This window comes from Phalacrocorax carbo, chromosome 7 (assembly GCF_963921805.1).
Source record: "Phalacrocorax carbo chromosome 7, bPhaCar2.1, whole genome shotgun sequence".
Classification (NCBI taxonomy): Eukaryota; Metazoa; Chordata; class Aves; order Suliformes; family Phalacrocoracidae; genus Phalacrocorax; species Phalacrocorax carbo.
In genome coordinates, this window is record NC_087519.1 from 46,390,468 (window position 1) to 46,410,018 (window position 19,551).

Here is a 19,551-nt window from a genome sequence, read left to right on the forward strand (position 1 = left end):
ATTCCTTCCCTCCCACTGGAAGGGAAGACATTTCTGGTGACCTCTTCCCATCTGACTACGGGGTTCGAAGGGGTGTTTGCCCCTTTGATATGCCCTTTTTGATTGTAACACAAGACTAAAAAGTTAAGAGCTCCCCATCAGGCATGCTCAGTTACCAGCTGAAGGAAAGAAAACAAGTAACTAACTAACCTGGATTTAGGCTTGTGGGGGATTTGGCATTGTTATTTTTTCTGCTTATGTCCTTCAATTTAGATAAGACCTTTTCCAGCTAGTGTAAACTTTGAAAGTTTCCAGTGTGCTTGACTTCCTTGACTAATCTGAAGACAGTTATCTGAGGTGTCATCTTGGTAGCTGAGGAAGAAAGCTCAAAGGCAGCCTTTGCTGTGTATTTGTTGGGGAGAACATGTCCCAGCACGATGATGCTCTCCTCCAGAATGACCTGTTGTTAATGTGGAGGTGATTATCTGACCCACGTGGAAATACCATGGCGTGCTGCAGGCTGCCCCAGCTTCCTTTGGAGTCTGAGCAGCAGTGTTAGGAACCTCCCGTGAGCCCTGGGTCGAAGGATGTGTTGCCTGGTACAAACATGCAGAACAACTGCAACATGCCAAAATTAAAACCTGAAATGGTTGTAAGCTTCCAGATGTGTTTTGAGGCAGTGTTTGCCAAAGTAAAACCCTTCCCAGTTTCTCCTTCATCAAAATACATTGGCAAGGAAACAGTGTAAGCTTTAAGTTAAGAAAAAAACACCCCCAAAGTAAGCAATTTCCTTAAGCAGCAGATTTTTTTCTGCATTAATTCCTTGGTGTCTTACTGTGGTTGTGTTCACATCTTTCCTTGAAGGTCCTCTGATAAGGATACTTCCATGGAATAGCTGCCTCTTTTCGCAGTTTCTTTTAAAGAAAGAAAACTTTTCCTTGCGTTTTCTAGCCTTCTTTCAGATTTAGCTGAAGTTGGCCAACCAACTCAAATGTGGCTGGGTCAAAGAGAACCATTGCTTTGTTCCATTATGCAGTCTGCTTGAATGCTGCATTCAAAAGTTGACTTTTTCTTTTGAAAAATTATTTAGTAGAGACATTTGTTCTCAATTTCCCCCCTTTTTTTATCCTCTCCAGGAGGTAATGTCAAGTGAAAGCTCAGCATATGAGGCAGTGTGAAGGGGGAAAAACATTTTTCCTTCTGACTGCACTGTCCTGTTTTGCTTGAGAATAGGCACATGCTCTTAATTATCATAGGGTGTGCTGGGTTTTATATGGAACTGTAAAATGGAAAAATCTGGAGTGTCTGTAGTGGTGAACAGGGCATATGACTTCTTATATGTGGGAAGCTCTGCTCGGCTTTTTAGCATTTTTCTTCCCTGATTTGTACCCTGTTTGTTTTGGGGGACGGGGATGTCATGTTTGTGTGGCTGGGGAGGGATGTGCTGTGTTAATGTATAGCCCCTTTATCTTGCCAGTGCATCTACTGGTCTCATAAACTTGAGGATTTTTTCATTTAGAAGTTTCTCGGCTAGTCTTTATCATTTTAACCATAAAATAACATATAGGCAAGCTTTACAGATGTTAGTTGTTTAAGAGATCTGGCGTAAAGTCTGCAGCCTGCAGTGTGTCACGATAAAACGCTGACGTGAGTGATGTTTGCAGCCAGAGAACGCCGGAGATCTCAAGGATGGGCAGCACCACTATGAAGGAGCAGTCGTCATACTCGATGCTGGAGCGCAGTATGGGAAAGTCATAGATCGTCGGGTGCGCGAGTTGTTCGTCCAGTCCGAGATCTTCCCTTTGGAAACGCCAGCCTTTGCAATCAGAGAACAAGGGTTTCGGTAGGTTGTTTCCTGCGATGCCTCTGCCTGTATGTTCTGCTCATTCTCTCTTTTCAATGTAACGGTATCTATGGATGTGGGCAGTGGTGGTAATCGCCTGGGTTTTTATGTGCAGTAGTTATCATTGTAATGATGTTAATGAGTGCACCTTTAGATTATCTGCAGAAACGCCTGAGTTTTTCTGGGGAAACTTCTGCAGCAATATAAATTTTGTATATTTGATTCATAATGCCTTAATGTCATTTTAATCATTTCTTTTTGTAAGTATAATTTAAGAGGTTGCATTTTAAATATGTATCTGCAACAATTTAGATGATCTTGCTGTTTCACCTGTTAAACTAGGGTAGCTATCAATCAAGAAAACAAGTTTTGTGAGTTTCTAGACATTATTTTGTTAGTTTAAAAAAAATTTAAATAGCTAACTTGAATACTGAAGGCATTGTAGTAAATCATGCCAAACTATTTCTGGGAAGCAACTTAAAAAAACTAACTGAAACTATCACTCATTGTTTGCAGCAAGAAATGCTCTCACAATTATTTAATCCTTTGTGCATTCATTTTCTTGTTTAATTAGGTTTCCCAGTGTATGTCTCTCTTTTGTGGGAGGAAAATAAATACACTGAGTCTACAAATCATCTAAGGTCTTACTTAGTTTAGTACAGCTCCAGAAATATGGTGCATGTGTCGGTTGTGCCCGACAACAGATAAGACAGTGCTTTGCTGTAGAATTGCATTTTTTTTCTAATCAATGATAATTAGCAAATCAGTAAACAGTATATTTTAGTAAGTCAAATAAGATCTTACTGATCTCTTCTGAAAACACGGAGAACAGAAAACCCAGGAACTGGTGGCTCTGTCAGATAGCTGTGGTGTGAAGAATTTCTTTCAGAAATGTTCTGAAAAATACCTTCTCTTGTCAGATCTTATTTATAATTCTTCAACAACCAAGTCTTTAAAAGATGGACATACCTGATTACTGGTTTAAAAAGAATTCCTGCATCTCCTGTGTGTTGTACTGTGACCCACACCTTGAATCCTAATGTTTTGTCTCAGACCTGCGCTATGTTGATGCAGGTTTGTAGTGGGAAGACCTTTTCCCCCTTTCTTTTCATAATTGAAGGTTCTTCAGAGTCTTGTGATTAGACCTGTTGGACTTGTCGTTCCAAATAACTGCTCTCTAAAATGTGGCAAAACATCTTCATTCGAAAGGTCACTTCTCAAGGCTGAGATAGTGGTTTCATGTTATCGGTTACCCAGATGGGTCAATAAGCTTTGTGTCCACAGCCTCAGTCAATCATTTGCATCCAGGAAGGCTCAACAAATAATGACGCCAGCCATTGGGTGCCTTTATTCAGTGACCACTGTAAAAATTAGTTTGTGTTTTTTACTGCAAGATTTCAATGTGCTTTCCACATCATGGGAATAGTCAGGTTTCCGTGTTGCAGGTCATGCATTGAATGGGCCAAGGAGCTGTGCTTTCGTCTGTGCTAAGGTTTGAGACAGCAGGATTGAACATTTTGCTAAACAGTATTTACACGTTGTGTTTAAAAAGCCAGCTCCTCAATTTCCATAGTTTCAGAACAATCTCTAGTGACAGGTTTCATCTAAACATGACATAAATATTAGCAGTTGCCACGAGATCCTGACCCTGGGCTGAGGAGGTGCCGCAGTCAGGGGCTCTGCAGGCGTTAGTCTGAATTCTGGCACTGTCTGAGCTCTGGCATGAGTCCTGACATTGGGGCATCAATGCATGCATTTTATTCTTGGTATTTTGACGTGGTTCCTGATGTGCCTTTAATCCATTGCAAATAGGCTTTCCAAAGCTAGGTCAGCTGGTTTTGGAAGTGGTTTAAGGTAAACCAGAAAAAGGTATATTCATACCAACACAAGAAGGTATGTTAAGAAATTACATGGTATGGCAGTAAAACTTTCAAAATCTACATCCCATGATAGTTTTGGTTTCTCCTGGACAGTTGAGAAGAAGCAGGTTCCTCTCTCGCCCTCAGCTCGTAACTTTTTTCTTTAATACTTAGGCACATTGTATAACCTTCCTGTATTCTGTGGGATTCTAATTGCTGTGGGGAAAAGCAGGTTTTTAAGACTCTACTTGTTGAATAGGACAGTATATAACTCTTTTGACTTGTCATAAGAATGTTTGATTTGTAGGTGTGGCTATATTTCCTTTAATTAATATTAAATAATGTTCTGTATGTATGGCACTTAAGCAAATGTGTCTGTATGTGGTGGAAGGCTGTACAAAGCAGTAATACCACCAGGCATTAAGAGTTTTCAGTCTTTTTCTAGCAGTGTCTGAGTTCAGGAAATTCATCACGTCTCCGACTTGGACAGAAGTGCCTGTACACGTACAGCAGGTGCTACTTGTCAAGACTGTTCAGTGTAAAACTACATTATGTCAGCGGTCTGCTTATTCCAAAGCTCACTTGTAGATCCTGACATACAAAGAAATAAATGCCGCCTCTTCCACCTCACAAGCTGCTCTGCTTTGGCTCTGGGGGTGCCTGTGTCCAGCCCTCCACCTTGTCCCCTGTGTTGAAATGAGGAGCTCGGGCTGGGGAAGGTGGAGGTGGGCTGTTGGGGAGATCTAACCATGCATTGCTGGGAGCAGGTACCCTGCATGACTGCAGTTTAGAGGCAGTATTTGGTACGTGGGCTTGTTACTACATGATTATTTCTGCCCGTGGTACAGATGTTGTAAGCACGCTGCCTGTTTCTGCTGCTTAAAAATAGAAAAATTCTATTTTGCCAGTACTTGCATGACAAACACTCTAAATAATGCTAGAAGAAAACTTTTAGATGTATTTACTCCCATGTCTGCCAACTTCTCTCTTGTCCCATTTTTCACTTCTCACTCTGAATAACGGATTTGATGTTCTCTGCGAAATAAACAGTACGCCAGTCCAAGGTCTGGTACACCCGTGTTCGATCCTGGGTTGAGGCCAAAGAGCATTGCCCAACTGGCTGGTACTTCTGCAGTTCATGATCTTGCAGATCATCATGGTTTGCAAAGGCAACTCTTCCCCTTTGGAAAGACTTAATTTTCTGTTATAGTATGAAGTATTAACTTCAAACCGTGAATGCTTGAATGTATTGGACTTCTAATTCAGAACCTGTTGCTAATGTCACTCCCTTTGTGATCACGGTGGATTAAGGGACATTTTCTCAGCAGCTCTAGAAGTTTGGGAGTTTGTTGTTTTTTTGAATGCAACTCTCCTCCAGATGGCACAGACATCATGAAGTATATATATATCTTAATGCTAATACTCTGCATTTGATACTAGGCATCTTGCTTCTCCGATAGTTGACACTTGACTGTGAGGAATTTTAAAATACAGTCGCTTTTTAAGATGGTTTATATTTGACTTTGTTTAAACTGATGAAATACTACTCTGGTAAGCTGCTGGTTTTGACAGCTCTAGCATAGCAAAGTTAAGCTATATGTTAGGGTATCTGTGTGAAAATTTATATTAGAATATATAGAGTTATGAGAGTGTTATGAGACAATGTCAATGTTTCAAGCAAATAAAGAGATTTTAAAGTAAACAATGTATTTACGTTAATATTTTCTCCATCTTTTGTCTGCAGAGCTATCATTATATCTGGAGGACCAAACTCTGTGTATGCCGAAGATGCACCATGGTTTGACCCAGCAATATTTACAATAGGAAAACCAGTTCTTGGAATCTGCTATGGCATGCAGGTGCTGTTGAGAGATATGTATGTCTAGAGCTGTCTTCTAGGCCTCATTTTCTGATACTAACTGAAGATGACCTGCTAAAGGCTCTGCTTTTCAAATATAAGCAGTACGCCACATGTGCAAAAGATACTTTGAAAGTGCTAATCAGTAAACTGAGCATACTGTGTATTTTTCTCTTGGCTCTAACATATCAATAGCATAAATGTTTTTTCTTTGCTTAAGTGGTGTGAATTGAGTTTCACACTGCCTTTTTTGTCACAATAAATATAACCAGGCAGTCATTAACTAATTCTGTCTAGTTGGTATTGAAAATTGTGCCCCTCATGTAAACAAGTGAAATAGTTTTTCCGTTTGGCTTTCAAGCACAGAATGTTTCTAGCATAGCTCTTAAGAGTGCTTAAACCCTCCCTGCGGCAAAACACTCATTTACCTTAGGACTGACCGGTGATCCTGCAGTGGTCTATTAGATCCAAGCTGGGTGAAGAAACAAACTTCCAAGGGGACAAAGGATGGATTAGGTGCCTGACTTGTGCTTGTGTACCTTGGCTTTTTTTCCAGGGTTAGTGATTTACTAGGCCTTCAGAGGTGCTGAATAATGGCTGGAAAAAACTCCTTTAGAAAGGCTGGTAATTACGGAAACAATGTTGGCACTCCCTGTTCTAAAGGGAAACGTGTTATATTAAAATAAGCCTTAAAATGCCAAGCAATTTGAAAGCCACATTAGCTAGCCTCAAGCAGGGGAAGTTCCTTAAGGCTGACATTAAGGAAGTGAATCAAGTTTGTGTATTAATGCGCTACTACTTCATTATAAAAGATTGAAATCAGTCAAGCGCAGTATAATATCATAATAGCATAGCATAATATCAAACTAGGTCTAAAATCAAGCCTTAAATCTCTGAAAATTAGTTGGAAGGTAAAACTCTAAAAATATTTTTTTTAAGTTGCCAGTTATACTTGCAAGGAAAAAAGTCTTTGAGACTTCTGAAATCTAAAATGCAGATATCCGACTCCAAATGACGAGGTGAGGATTTAAGAAGGAAAAAACCTAGTTGAGAATTGTACTACTCTGATATAGCAATGATTATTACGAGTCACAAAAATAACACTGAGGGAATAGGCTCAAGTTTTTGGCTGGGTCTCCAGAACTGAGGGGCCATAGTTTGAGAAGTTTAAGCCTATCCGAGGGCCCTTAACTAAAGGAGAGAGAAATCAGACTTTTGTTCAGCAGCTTAACTCTTTTTCTAACTGGCCACAGATACTCAGCTGATTTGCAGAGCAGCCGTTTATAAGAGCAAGTAGATGTGCACTATTGAATATGCATTATTTTGCAAATCTCTGCCTATTGTCTACTGTTGTGGATTTCCGCTGCTCGTTGTGTATGACACCAGTCCCCAGCTATGCTGACAGAAGGCTGGCAGAAGGGAGTGAGCCCAATACAGAACAGTGATTAATTTTGAAGAGAATTCTTATCATTTTGCAAAACAATATATTAAATGAGTATAAGCATGAAAAACTAGGTTGGTGTGTACTGGAGGGCTAGAGCTGTTGCCAGTCACAGGCAGACTGAGGTATAAAGTGGTACTAGATTGTGTGGTGCTTTTTCATGTAACATCTTTGTTTTCGCAGATGATGAATAAGGTATTTGGAGGTACGGTGCACAAGAAGAGTGTTAGAGAAGATGGAGTGTTCAGCATTACTCTGGATAACACATGTTCACTGTTCAGGTACATAGACATTTTAAGTTATCAAAACAATATTGGAAATACCAATCTGGAAATCGGTGGTGGGATGAGAGGAAGCTTATTTTAGAGAAAATAGTGGAACTGCACCCATGCTTATCTGATAATTTCTAATAAAACTTTTACAGCTGTGTTCCTGAGTAGGCAAGTTACTCATTTAAACAAATGCTTAGGCATAACTTCTCAATCGACTCTCAAATGCAGATATATTTGCTTGGAATGTTGTGTAAACCCCTTATTTCAAAGCAGAATGTCTTCATTGAGACACCATAAAGTGTACCACAGTATGAGAATCTTTTATGTTAAGCTCTTATATTTTTCTGCTGTGCAGTGCATTACTCTTGTATTGGTTGGCACCCATCCGAATCTTGAAATGTAATAGAAAATGTAAACCCATTTGTTTTCTACCTTCCTTTAAATTTGCTTTGTGATGTTTTATAATGTCTTGGTAATTTGTCAGTGCCACTTAAGTTCCCTGTAATAATTCTTAGCAGTTTACTGATACCTGGTGTTCCAATTTTATTAACATTCCCCTGTAGAGCTACTGCAGAACTTAATACCCTGCCTAAAGTCTGAGATGTCCAAATCGTCCTGAAAACACTTCATTTTGAGCAAGAAAACTTTATTGAAATAAAAAGCAGGACTCCAAGTATCCTGATTGACTCTATATGACTCCACATGTCAAAGAGGGGATACTTCAATATTGGTGTGTTTATAAAAAAAACAAACATATCCCACCCTTCCCACACCCCCAAAAAAACCCCTACCCCTTCTGAATTGAGGTAAATTACCTCTTGCATGAAGGATGTGTTGTACATGAACTTACGCAGCTTCCAGTGGAGGCAGCTCAGAGTTGGAGGTGACTGTTTCTGGGAAGGAAATCCTGCATATGTTTCAAATGGGCCTGGTCAGTTGAGATGTGCTTTTGTTCGGATCCCTAAGGGCTTCTCTTGGCAGCGCAGGTAATTAAGTCTGTTTGTGGGAGTATCTTTGTTTTGTGTTTCTTTTTATTGATTCTAGTTTTTAATCTTTGTTTAGGGGCCTTCAGAAGGAAGAGCTTGTGCTCCTTACTCACGGAGATAGTGTGGATAAAGTAGCTGATGGATTCAAAGTGGTTGCCCAGTCTGGGAACATTATAGCAGGTATTTATTTTATACTGAAATTGTCTTTTGATAGTATTCATTAAAGGAAAGAATATGGCAGGACAGTAGTTACAACCAGATGGGAACAGAATATCTCCATTAATTGCCAAATAAGTGAATTGTTTTTAGCAATTTCCCATATGTGTTTGCTTGCATATTGTACTGTCCTGATAATGAAGAAAGAAATAGACATGAAAATAAATGGTCTTGTTTTTAAATTGGTGGTTTAAGGAAAACTTATTTTTACGGTTTATGTTATTTCAAAGTATGCATGTGTTGTTTCTGTTTTGAAATAAAGTATTGTGTACCCTTGAGGCAGGGGAGAGGAAGGCATGTATGGTAGCGTGCAGTGTAAGCAGTGTTTGGTTTTTGCACTGCAACAGTACAAGTCAAACACTGTTCAATTATTAAAGCTTGATTAACTTGTTATTATATTTAATATTATTGCATGAATGTTCAACTGAGCAAAAATAATGTTGGTACTGAAAGCAGTGTTTCAAACATTACACACATTGCCACAGAAAAATGTATGACCTTAGAATTTGGTTTTTGAAAGCTACTCTTTCCTAGGAGCTGGGAGACCTGGAGAGGTCTTAAGTTTGCTGAGCCACTTAGTAAGATCTCAAAAATATTCACCTGGTTTACTTTAAATCTTCATTTTTAAAAAAAAAAAAGGGGGGGGGGTCAGGGAAGATACTGCTCTTAAATCAGACAAGTAACTAATTTGAGAAAAACAGACCTTTTAAAAGATGTAAAGATGTTTTCTTACAGAAAGATTCTTTACATAGCAAAACAATTTGTAGTGCCATCTGAGTAGGCATGAGTTCTAGATCATTCCAAAAGCATTCATTATATTCTGGCTTGCCATGTTTAACATTAGCAGTAGTTTGTAAAGTTTGCTGCATCCAGTATGCAAGCTCCAATAGGTTTGTGGTATCTTTAACCTTGCTTTTATGTAGGCATTAGAAAGAGAGTTGTACCTTTCCTATCAGCAACACTTTCCTGTGCCATTTCCCATGGGCTCTTAAAAAAGCCTGTGGCTACTTGTGCCTAAGCAAGCAAAAAAATGCTGGTAAAGTGGTAGCCAGGCTTCCAACAGCGAAAGAAATACAGTGCTGCCATGTACTTGGGAGTCTCCCACACGTCAGTGGAGTGAGGCAGTTTGCCTGCTATTTTTTTAATCCCAGTCTGACCAGCATTTACTTGGTGCAAGGTGCAGTATTGTGATCTGCTCACCTCTGCAGAGACTGTCAAAAAAGAGCGGTGGTACTCATGAACATACCCCTGTAGGGACGCTTGCAGAGCTCGACCAGCACAACCTGTTTAATGTAGATGCAGCTGTGTCAATGTGGCTTTGTTGCAGGGTTGTATGAGGTATCATATGATGAGGAAAAATTAATGTAATTGATTTCCTGTTTTCACAGTGGTTTTCCTAGTATGTCGGAGTGTTTTCCTTGGTTACTGAGGGATTGTGTGTTCCAGACTTGTTAACAGTACCCTTCTTCCTAATCTTAACTGGAAACTTTAGTTTTGATTGATGTTTTTTTGAGAAAATGTGGCAGAAAAAATTGCTCAAAAAGTGTATGCTTGACTTTCTTGGGTATGCATTTTGCTTCCAAATTTTTTTTATGATTGTTTCTTCGCACCAATGAAGGCATAGCAAATGAATCTAAAAAACTGTATGGAGCACAGTTCCACCCTGAGGTTAGCCTCACAGTGAATGGAAAAATGATCCTGAAGAATTTTCTTTATGATATTGCGGGATGCAGTGGTACCTTTACAGTGGAAAACAGAGAACTTCAGTGCATTCAAGATATCAAAGAGAAAGTGGGCTCATCAAAAGTCCTGGTAAGTAGATTGAATTGAAGCTGAAAGATAGGCTGCAAAAGCCTGATAGAAACACTTACACTTAAAGTTACTAAGGTTAATTTGAAAAATGCAGAATTGTCATGATTTGAGTAGTACATTAAACAGGTTTTAGAAGGTTTGCACAATTGGGTCGATACATTGTTTGACTTCTTGTTTTCTTCCAAATCATTGACTGTAAGTCAGTAGCTTTTCTGATCCTCATAGTTGCATCTGAATTATTTGTTACACTTTCCATGTAGACAGCTGACCAAATTTTGCTATTTTTTTTCTCATCCTTAGGTTTTACTCAGTGGCGGTGTGGACTCAACAGTGTGTACCGCTCTTCTGAACCGAGCTTTAAATCGAGATCAGGTCATAGCTGTACACATAGATAATGGATTTATGCGCAAAAGAGAAAGCCAGTCTGTGGAAGAGGCGCTCAAGAAACTTGGGATTCAAGTTAAAGGTACCATAATTTTGTTAAATATGCCTGATAAATCTAATGATGTGGCCAGTCTCCTAAAATGTACGTTTAATGTTTTGTTTCATTAATTTGAATTGACCGTTGCAGTTCTCAGACTTTAAATACCAAAGCATGGTTGCTCATGTGGAACAACCTAGACCTATTCACAAAGTTTGAAACCTAAAATATTAAGCCTTTCTTATTTAATTGGAGCATACAATGAACTGACCCATCTCTTCAGTTGTTGATACCTGATACCTCCTGTTGGGGCACAGCAAAGCAGTAGATATGTGCCTCCGTTGCTGTTGCTCATTTACTTTTCTGCTGATGGTTGAGTAATCCTTTTTCGGCTGCTGCGAAACTCTTTTCATTGTGGTTTTCTTCAGTAGCTTGGTTAAGAGACCTCCACTGGGGCCTTATCTCTTGTCCTGGACCTCTTTTTAAATGGTGAGCTCATTTGGGTGATTGAATGCTATTATAGTCAAAATTACTTTTTCAAGGCTGCTTTTTTTTCTGGCTCTCCTGGCTTCTGAATAGGTGTGCATTTTAGTTCTTTTTAGAGTAGCTTGTTGAGAAGCAATACATTATGAGAGAGCAGAAGGTACCTTGTCATGGCTGATAAGGTGTAGAGGTTTTTGGTACCTGAAGTACAAGGAAGTCAGAGAAGACAAATTATGTATGTTTGAGTTGTGCAAACAACGAGACCTGCTTTATACTGCCCGGCTGATTTATTTCATGAGTAATAGCTGCCTATTCCTGGGGCTGTGCGTAAGTACTGTTGTCAAGTGATTCTCCTGTGTTTTTGTCAGGAAGTGTGGTACTGGTTGAGCAGTGCTTTCCACTAGCCTGACTGTGTGAAACAACGCTGGGAGCTTGCATGTTAACTTCTTGCAGATTGGGCTGTGATATCCTGATGCAGCAAAGTCTAAGCTTTGTTACACACACATATTTTTAAAAATATTACTATTATTATTATTTATTACCTTTTTTTAGTGGAAAATCTGTGTCCTATTCTTGCACTCTGTAGACCAATGAACCTGGGCTCTGGCAGGCTGCTGGAGTAACAAATGGAGGGAATCCCTTTGCTGGAAATCCTCCTTCTGTAGGTCATGGAGTTCAGTGTTGGTAAAAGATGCCAAAAAGCTTCCTAGCTGATCTCTGCATTGGGAGCCTCTCTAAATTAAGAGGAATAATGTACCATGAGTAAATAGTGCATAATTTAATTTTGGTTGCAGAAAGGCCTTGGGAAAATACCATCCTGTAAACTATTTAAATAAAGCACATAAATTACAATCTAAGAGGGGAAGCTAGAACTGAACTTTCACACGGTTGCCTAGCCTCATAATATGAAAGAATTGCCCTCTAGAGTAGATTAAGATGAGAAATAAAACAGTTTTGTTACAATTAATTCTTGAGGTGTTGAACAGCCCTATTTAGTGCTGTTAATAGTCGAAATACTGGAATGATTTTTGGTTTTCCTTTTTTAAAGCAATAGAGCGAAACATATTTCTTTGCCACCTTGCATTAAAATCTTTACTGTCTTTGCCAACAAATTCCTGTAATTTCTTGCAGTGGTGAATGCAGCTCATTCATTCTATAATGGTACAACAACTCTGCCCATCTCGGATGAAGACAGAACTCCACGTAAAAGAATTAGCAAGACCTTAAATATGACTACAAGTCCTGAAGAAAAAAGAAAAATTATTGGTGACACCTTCGTTAAGGTAATGTTTATAATTATTAGTTGATTTTTTTTTTAATTATATAATTTCTAGATACATCTTTTATGTCAGACTGTTTTATTCTAAAGCACTGTGCACTCAATGGCATTAGTGGTCTTAAGTTGCAGATGATCTAAAGAAGCCACTGGCCGTCAGTCAATGGTCACAACACGGTTCACAAGCATTGTACTAGATCCACCATCATGCTTAAATTTACTATATTGATTGGCCATTCATTACTGTTGCATGAAATTCCATGTAATGTTTTTCATCAGATTGATGGATAATGTGCATCGGGGCATGCTTCTGTTGCTTTGCTGAAGATGAGCTGTTTTCCATCTGTCAGCAATCAGTGTGGGTGACGCAGGGAGAATATAACATGGACTGGGCAGTGATGTTCCTGGAGTCTGAAGATTTTTCTTGCATTTTCTGTTCAACAAAATATGGGGTTGTAGGACTATTTCAGCAGTGGGCTAGTGTCATAATTAGTCTTCCTGTTTGTTTGTGCTTTTGCAGGTCACCTGCATTTGTTGGGCAATCCATTATCATCCTCTAGACCTTTGACAACCAAAAAGTAGATCAGAACACTTTTCTTTGTCTCCATCTTACAGATTGCCAATGAAGTCATCGGAGAAATGAATCTGAAACCTGAAGAGGTTTTTCTTGCTCAGGGTACCCTCAGACCTGATCTAATTGAAAGTGCTTCCCTTGTTGCAAGTGGCAAAGCTGAAGTCATCAAAACTCATCATAATGACACAGAGCTGATTCGAAAGTTAAGAGAAGAGGTAAATGGAAGTGAGGATACTGGTGTATGTGCTGTTTCTCACACATGTGGAGCTGAATATCAGAAATGAACAACTCCTCTGTTTTGCCAGTATAACAGTCCCATGTTGATGGGACCCTATTCTGATGATGCCCTCTGGATTCTGTTGTAATATTTTGCAATTTATTACACATTTTTCTAGTTGCTACATTCCCAAAATAGTCATAACTGAGTGTTGTCCAGCATTGAATACTGAGGAAGATGTCAACAGGTTGAACATGGATTCATTTAGTGTGAACCATGGTGTTTTCAACAGCAAGCTGAAAGCTGTTTCTTCTCTTTTACTTTTTAACCCTCAAAACAAACCTGCATCCTAGTAAGGAGACAAAGCAATACCAAATACCTTTAGCAGGGCAGGTTAAGGCTTCTCAGACAACTTTATTCTGGTTCAGCTGGAATTCACGATGTAATGGGTCACTTATTCCTTCTGTTGTATCTTGTTCTGAATGCTAGTCCATGGGTAGCCTTTAGGTACCAGTAGTCCTGACCTGGCACATTATGGATCCAGGCAAGAGCAGTGACAGTGCTTTAGTGAAAAGATAATCGCCTTCTGTTGACAGAGAGGGCCAAAATTCTCCTTTTCTTGAACCTCTAATAACGTTCGCCACTGCAAACACAGTATTATCCCCTCTCTTGAGAGAGCATGAGAATAATAAATTTTAAATGTATTGAAATCTAGGGGTAGTTCCTTCACATACCTACAGGGGTGAGTTCTTTGTGTTCTTAAGCAGCTTATGCATCACATCAGTAGTAACCTGATGGGCTACTTGCCAGCAGTATGCTGGTGGCACACAATCTGTTTGCCAGTTGTCGATTTAAGAACCCACAAATCTTTCTGAAGTGGCCCAACATGGACATCTGTGGACTGATCGATGGTTGATGACCAGGAGGTTGAAGATGATATGAACACAGGAGGTTGAACTGTCTGAAGATAAGCAGCTCAAGTCCTGTCCCTTTGATTGCACTCCCAATTGGTCTGTTTAGCCCAAAGCCCAGAAAAGCATTTTGACCACCTGTCTCATGCAGAGCTCTTACCTATTAGCATATAAAGCAAATGTAGGACACTGCCCTGTTTTGTCTTTTCTGACATTAGAATGGTAAGTTCTCCAGGTGTATTATAAAATAAGAAAGAATCAACACGAGACATCACATAATAAGCCTTTTGGAAGGTGCTCAGTTATTAGTAAGTGCCCAACCATAGCAGAGAAAGTAACCATTACTGACCCAAACTTCTAATACTGTACAAAGTATTTTCAAGGCTTTTGGATTGGTTTGAACATCTAGGGAAGAGAAATCTGAATTTCTGAAGACTGTCAGAGCAGGCTTGACCTACAGCTGTATCTACACTGATTGAGCCACTAATAGTTTTGGTATGAACTTAAACTGCCTTGTTGTAGCCTCTGTCCTGTAATTGATTTTACAAAGCCCACGTTCACATGTACTTTTCTTTCCAGTGTTTATGCAAGTGTTGGAAGTGGATGCTGTGAAAAGCAGGCCAATTCAACTCCCATAACCTAAACATTTGAGGCTTTACGTTGGAATATGTAAGCTGGAGTGTAAATTGCTTTTTCTTTTTTTAAGGGTAAAGTAATAGAACCACTGAAAGACTTTCACAAAGATGAAGTGCGAGTGCTAGGGAGAGAACTTGGTCTTCCTGAAGAGCTGGTTTCGAGGCATCCCTTCCCAGGTATGAGAGTTGGTCTGTGCTACTTAATGAAGGGCTGTGGATCAGATCAGTATTGTTTAGCATATGCTTAACCTGTAGAGTAAATTTATGTTGGAGCATAGAAGTTACCTCTAAAAAGGAAAAAAAATACAGATTTATTAGTTTCTACTTAAGAAGAATCTTTTTTCAGGAAAAGAACGTTAGAGAGCACCTTTATTATGTATAATGATTAAAGAAAAAGTTGTGTAATTGAGTTTGCTTCTAGCTGTGTTTGTTTCTTTTTAGATATGTAAGCCAAAGCAAGAATTCTCAATGAAGTGCCGCTGAATGCTGCCTGAGCTGTCAAATGTATCTTACTTGAAATAGCAGCCTGTGCCTGCCTGCCTTACTAAGGGGCATTTGCTGTTTTGAAAATGATTGTGTGGAAAACAACAGATTTCCACCAGAAAACATTTAAGTCCATAATATAGCAAAGCCCACATCCTTTTAAGGGAGTTATATTTTTCTGTCCATGTGTGTTAAAATTGTCCTGCAGGGTGTGTAGTAGTCACTGGCAGAGGGCATAAGCTGTTGTGCTAATGCACAAGCATCACATAAAATGCAAGAAGCTTTCTTCAGACACTCCCAGCAAATTACACATGCTTTTGTATTAAGTAGCTAAAAGGTCAAATAGCCATCGGGGTGTTTAAAATCAGTGGAGACTCAAGTGTATGTTATAAGCATCTCTTTCATCCCAGCTGCCTAGCAAAGGGCACGAGGAGCTTCCTGTTCCCTTTGCTTGCCATCCACCAAACTTCATCACTTTGCACAACCAGCCAATTTAAGGTGTAGGTAAATAATGCCTAAATGTGCCAAACAGAAATATTGTTCCAGAATAAACTGCTCGTGTATTTTTTGTCTTGTAGGGTGTTAAGACAACTGAAGTATAGGTACAATCACAAAGCACACTGTACTCAACGATTGACCTGCTCTTCCAGATGCTGTCACGCTTTTAGATAGAAGTCAGCTTCATGTTATTTAGTATAATATTTTTTCTACTTTGCATTGCAGGTCCTGGTCTAGCAATCAGAGTGATATGTGCTGAAGAGCCTTATGTGTGCAAAGACTTTCCTGAAACAAACAACATTTTGAAAATAGTTGCAGATTTTTCTGCCAGTGTTAAGAAGGTAACGAAGTTGCTAAATTCTAATATGCATAAAAGCAGTATGATCCTTCTGTAGAGGCCTGCAATGAGGTTTAAGCTGCTAAAAGTTTAAAACTACTTGTCTGTGCTCCTTAAAGAATAATGCGTTCCAGTGCAACTCACTTGAAGCTGTTCTGTAGAGTACAGTAGAATTTCTAGTGCCATAACTGGTGCAAGTGTTGAACAATTTCTGAAAAATTGAAGCATATATACCTTTCAAATAGTAAATAAATTTTCAGTTGAAGTTCGTGCAGTTGAGATTTCTGGAGGTACTTCAAATCACATAGTATCAGGAAAAGATTTTTCCCTCCCTGAAATAATTGTAACTTTCTAGATTTGCTTGCCCTAAAAATCACTGAATGTCTAAATGAGAGTGCAGAAAGAGAAACTAGTGCTTGCCAGATGTCCTGAACAAAAACCTGCAGTTTTTAATCGGTCATGTTTAAGTTCTCAATATCTTCACTGTTATGATTTTTGATTACTCACCTGAAGTAAACTGCAGGGGGGTGAAAAGTTGTTAGCAGAGGCCTGCTCTAAGGCATAAGTTCAACACAGCTTCTAAAACTTCTCTTGATAAATACTGAAGTGCGAGTATTTACATCTGCTTTTCCTTTAAAGCATATTAAAGTGTAGTGTAGAGTAACAGGATATTGTTTTGTTCCATATTTGAAATAAACAGCAAAAAAGTATAGCTTTGTGAAAGAGAGAATGAACATAGGAAAAGAGCTTCATCTGTGGCCTTGGATAGCCTCAGCTTAAAATACATACAGTCTAATAAAACAAAATTGCTTTTGCTAAAATTTAGTTGTTAAATGAAAGGTATTTTTTAAATAGTTCCAAGGAGTAAATGTAGACTAAATTTAAGCAAACTGCTGCTTAAATAATTTTATTTGTACTGTGTAAGTTCTGTTTGAGTGCTTGGGGTCTTTATTTAATTAAAATTTGTTTTTCTGCACTGTTGCACAGCCACATACTTTGCTACAAAGGGTCAAAGCATGTACAACTGAAGAAGACCAGGAGAAGCTGATGCAGATTACAAGCCTACATTCACTGAATGCCTTCTTGTTACCAATCAAAACTGTGGGAGTGCAGGTAAATGGATTTGAGGGATGTTCTGAAAGCTGCTTCCTGGCAGTGTGGCAGGCTGCAGTGAAGCATAATAATTGCTGCTTTAAGATTTGAAAATAAAGAGCTTGAGTCAAGAACATAAACTTCAAATGGCTGATACCTATGTTATTGTCATTTGTCAGTGCTGGTGTAGTGCAAAGGTGTCAAGATATCTGAATAGACTCTTGAGTAAATGCCAGGTATTGTATTTGAGGATATCATTAAGGTTGAATAATGCTGGTCATTTATAGGCAGTTTCTTCATGACTTCAGTCTCGTAGACCCCTGCTGTAATCCTGTTGCCCCCTTTAAGGCTCAGGAGTCCTAGACTAAGTTGGTCAAAAAAACCCTGCTTCCTGCATTTGAAGATGCTTGTTGCCCTTTCCTGTACTTTTTCAAATTGTACTATATCCTTATCCCTGAGAGGAAAGGAACTAGAGCAGTGCAGGCTATTCGGGATACGGGATCACCTGAATCTGTGCAGTGGCATAGTGTTTTCTTTCCCTTCACTCTTTTGCTAATGCCATGTGAATTTTTGTGGGCTGTAATTTGGTTACAGGAACACAAACCAAATACAAATGTTGAGCTGGCATTCTCATGGAATCACGTGCCATAACTTAGAAGATTTCTTTACTGAATAGTCATAGCTGTAAAGTACCTTTCTTTGCGCTATCAGTATTGAATTACATCTCTTACTATCAGCTGCTTAATCTTGTGCGTCGCTTCTGTAACTCTTTGCAGTCAGCTTTTATTACTGTTTTAAATAGCAGTGTCATCAGCAGATTTCTTTACTTTGTCACAGGCCTTCCACAGATGATGTCATGAAAATGCCAATCCCTATGCTCTGGTCACCTTATATGAATCTTTCCTTTCATACGCTGTTGTTAGCTCATGAGGGGTCTGTCATCTTACTCTGTTTTCTCACTCACTTGGTTCTCTCCATGTACTGATTTCACTAGCTTAGCTTAGCGTCTGCTAAACGTTGGCACAAAATATGGTCCTGTAACATACAGGATGAACGAGAAAGTACTGTGAACTATTTTGGCAGCAAAATTGATGTTCAGTTTTATTTTTTTTTAATTTATAGGGTGACTGTCGTTCATATAGCTATGTTTGTGGGATCTCTAGTAAAGATGCTCCACACTGGGAGTCTCTTATGTTTCTTGCCAGGCTCATACCACGCATGTGCCACAACATAAACAGGTAAGTATTTTGAATTTTTATTTCTAATGTTGTACTTTATATATGGAAGTTTAGCATGCACAAGCATTCTTCTGTTTAATCCATGGTAGAATTTTTTTATATGTTGGACAGGTGTATCTTACAGAGGTTACAACTACAGAATAAATTAAAACATTGGTTTATTTCTGGAATTACTAGCTTGAAAAAGAAATTGATAGTCTACCTCCTCATTTTCTTAAGCTCTTGATTAGACTACATTTAATGTAACTTATGTGAAATCATTTTTGAAAGATTCCAAGTCTGCTGGTGAGTTGTGGTGTCATGCAGTGTTTTGCTTTGCTTTGTGTCAAAAAGGGAATTTAGATGGGACTGTCAGTTCTAATGGCACATAGGAAAGCTCTAAAGCTGGGCAGGTTAATCTTAATTGAGCTCTGTGAATGTGTTTGACATATGAATATGTGAATATTCTTTTGTGAATATGCATTTTTCTAGCTACTTGATTCCATAAGTTTCCTAGCAACTGAAGTTGCTCAGATATTAAATCATTTCTGGAGAACGCATATCCTCCTTGCCTGGCTGTAGACTTCCTGACGAAACTGCTTATAATTGCTGATAGCAAAACTTAATTTTGTCACATAAGTGACTCCTACTGAAAGGAGTATAATTCTTCAAGGTGAGATCTTGAAGCATAAGATATTTCTTTAAACTAAGCGCAGAGGAAACAAAAGGTGTATATAAAAGGTGGTATAAAATCAGGATTGCGTGTGCAATTTCAAACTATGTGCTGGATTTACAGCATTTCTGTCTTCTCTAAGCTCTTTTGGATTTAATGCTACTCTACTGAATATACCACATCTCTGGGAGTTCTGCTGTACCAGGGTATGTTTTCAGAATCTTTCACTGATGTTTATAGGGACACTGAAGCTGGCAGTTCCAGGAGTGCACTGAAATAGTTGGTTTTCTGCCCAGCTATGCTTAGAGAATTTATATTACAAACAAAAATACAGAATGGAAAGCTTGCATATTTTTCTGCTTTGGATTTTAGACAAGTATTCTTGGTTTGTATCTACAAACTCAAATAACTTGTGTGAATATGTTGTAGTAAATCCTTGTATAAGGCCTGTCAGACAATATTATACTT

At 38.8% G+C, this 19,551-nt stretch overlaps 1 protein-coding gene across 1 annotated transcript in view; it reads left to right on the top strand.

Moving 5' to 3' along the window:
• GMPS (guanine monophosphate synthase) overlaps positions 1-19,551 on the top strand; it is a 31,331-nt gene that overhangs the window by 4,307 nt on the left and 7,473 nt on the right. The window contains exons 2-13 of the mRNA XM_064457850.1: positions 1,644-1,822; positions 5,426-5,540; positions 7,164-7,261; positions 8,315-8,418; positions 10,073-10,266; positions 10,567-10,732; positions 12,302-12,453; positions 13,062-13,235; positions 14,855-14,960; positions 15,990-16,105; positions 17,089-17,214; positions 18,316-18,431. Of these exons, the coding sequence (XP_064313920.1) occupies positions 1,644-1,822; positions 5,426-5,540; positions 7,164-7,261; positions 8,315-8,418; positions 10,073-10,266; positions 10,567-10,732; positions 12,302-12,453; positions 13,062-13,235; positions 14,855-14,960; positions 15,990-16,105; positions 17,089-17,214; positions 18,316-18,431 (1,646 nt within the window). The remainder of the gene's footprint in view (positions 1-1,643; positions 1,823-5,425; positions 5,541-7,163; positions 7,262-8,314; positions 8,419-10,072; positions 10,267-10,566; positions 10,733-12,301; positions 12,454-13,061; positions 13,236-14,854; positions 14,961-15,989; positions 16,106-17,088; positions 17,215-18,315; positions 18,432-19,551) is intronic.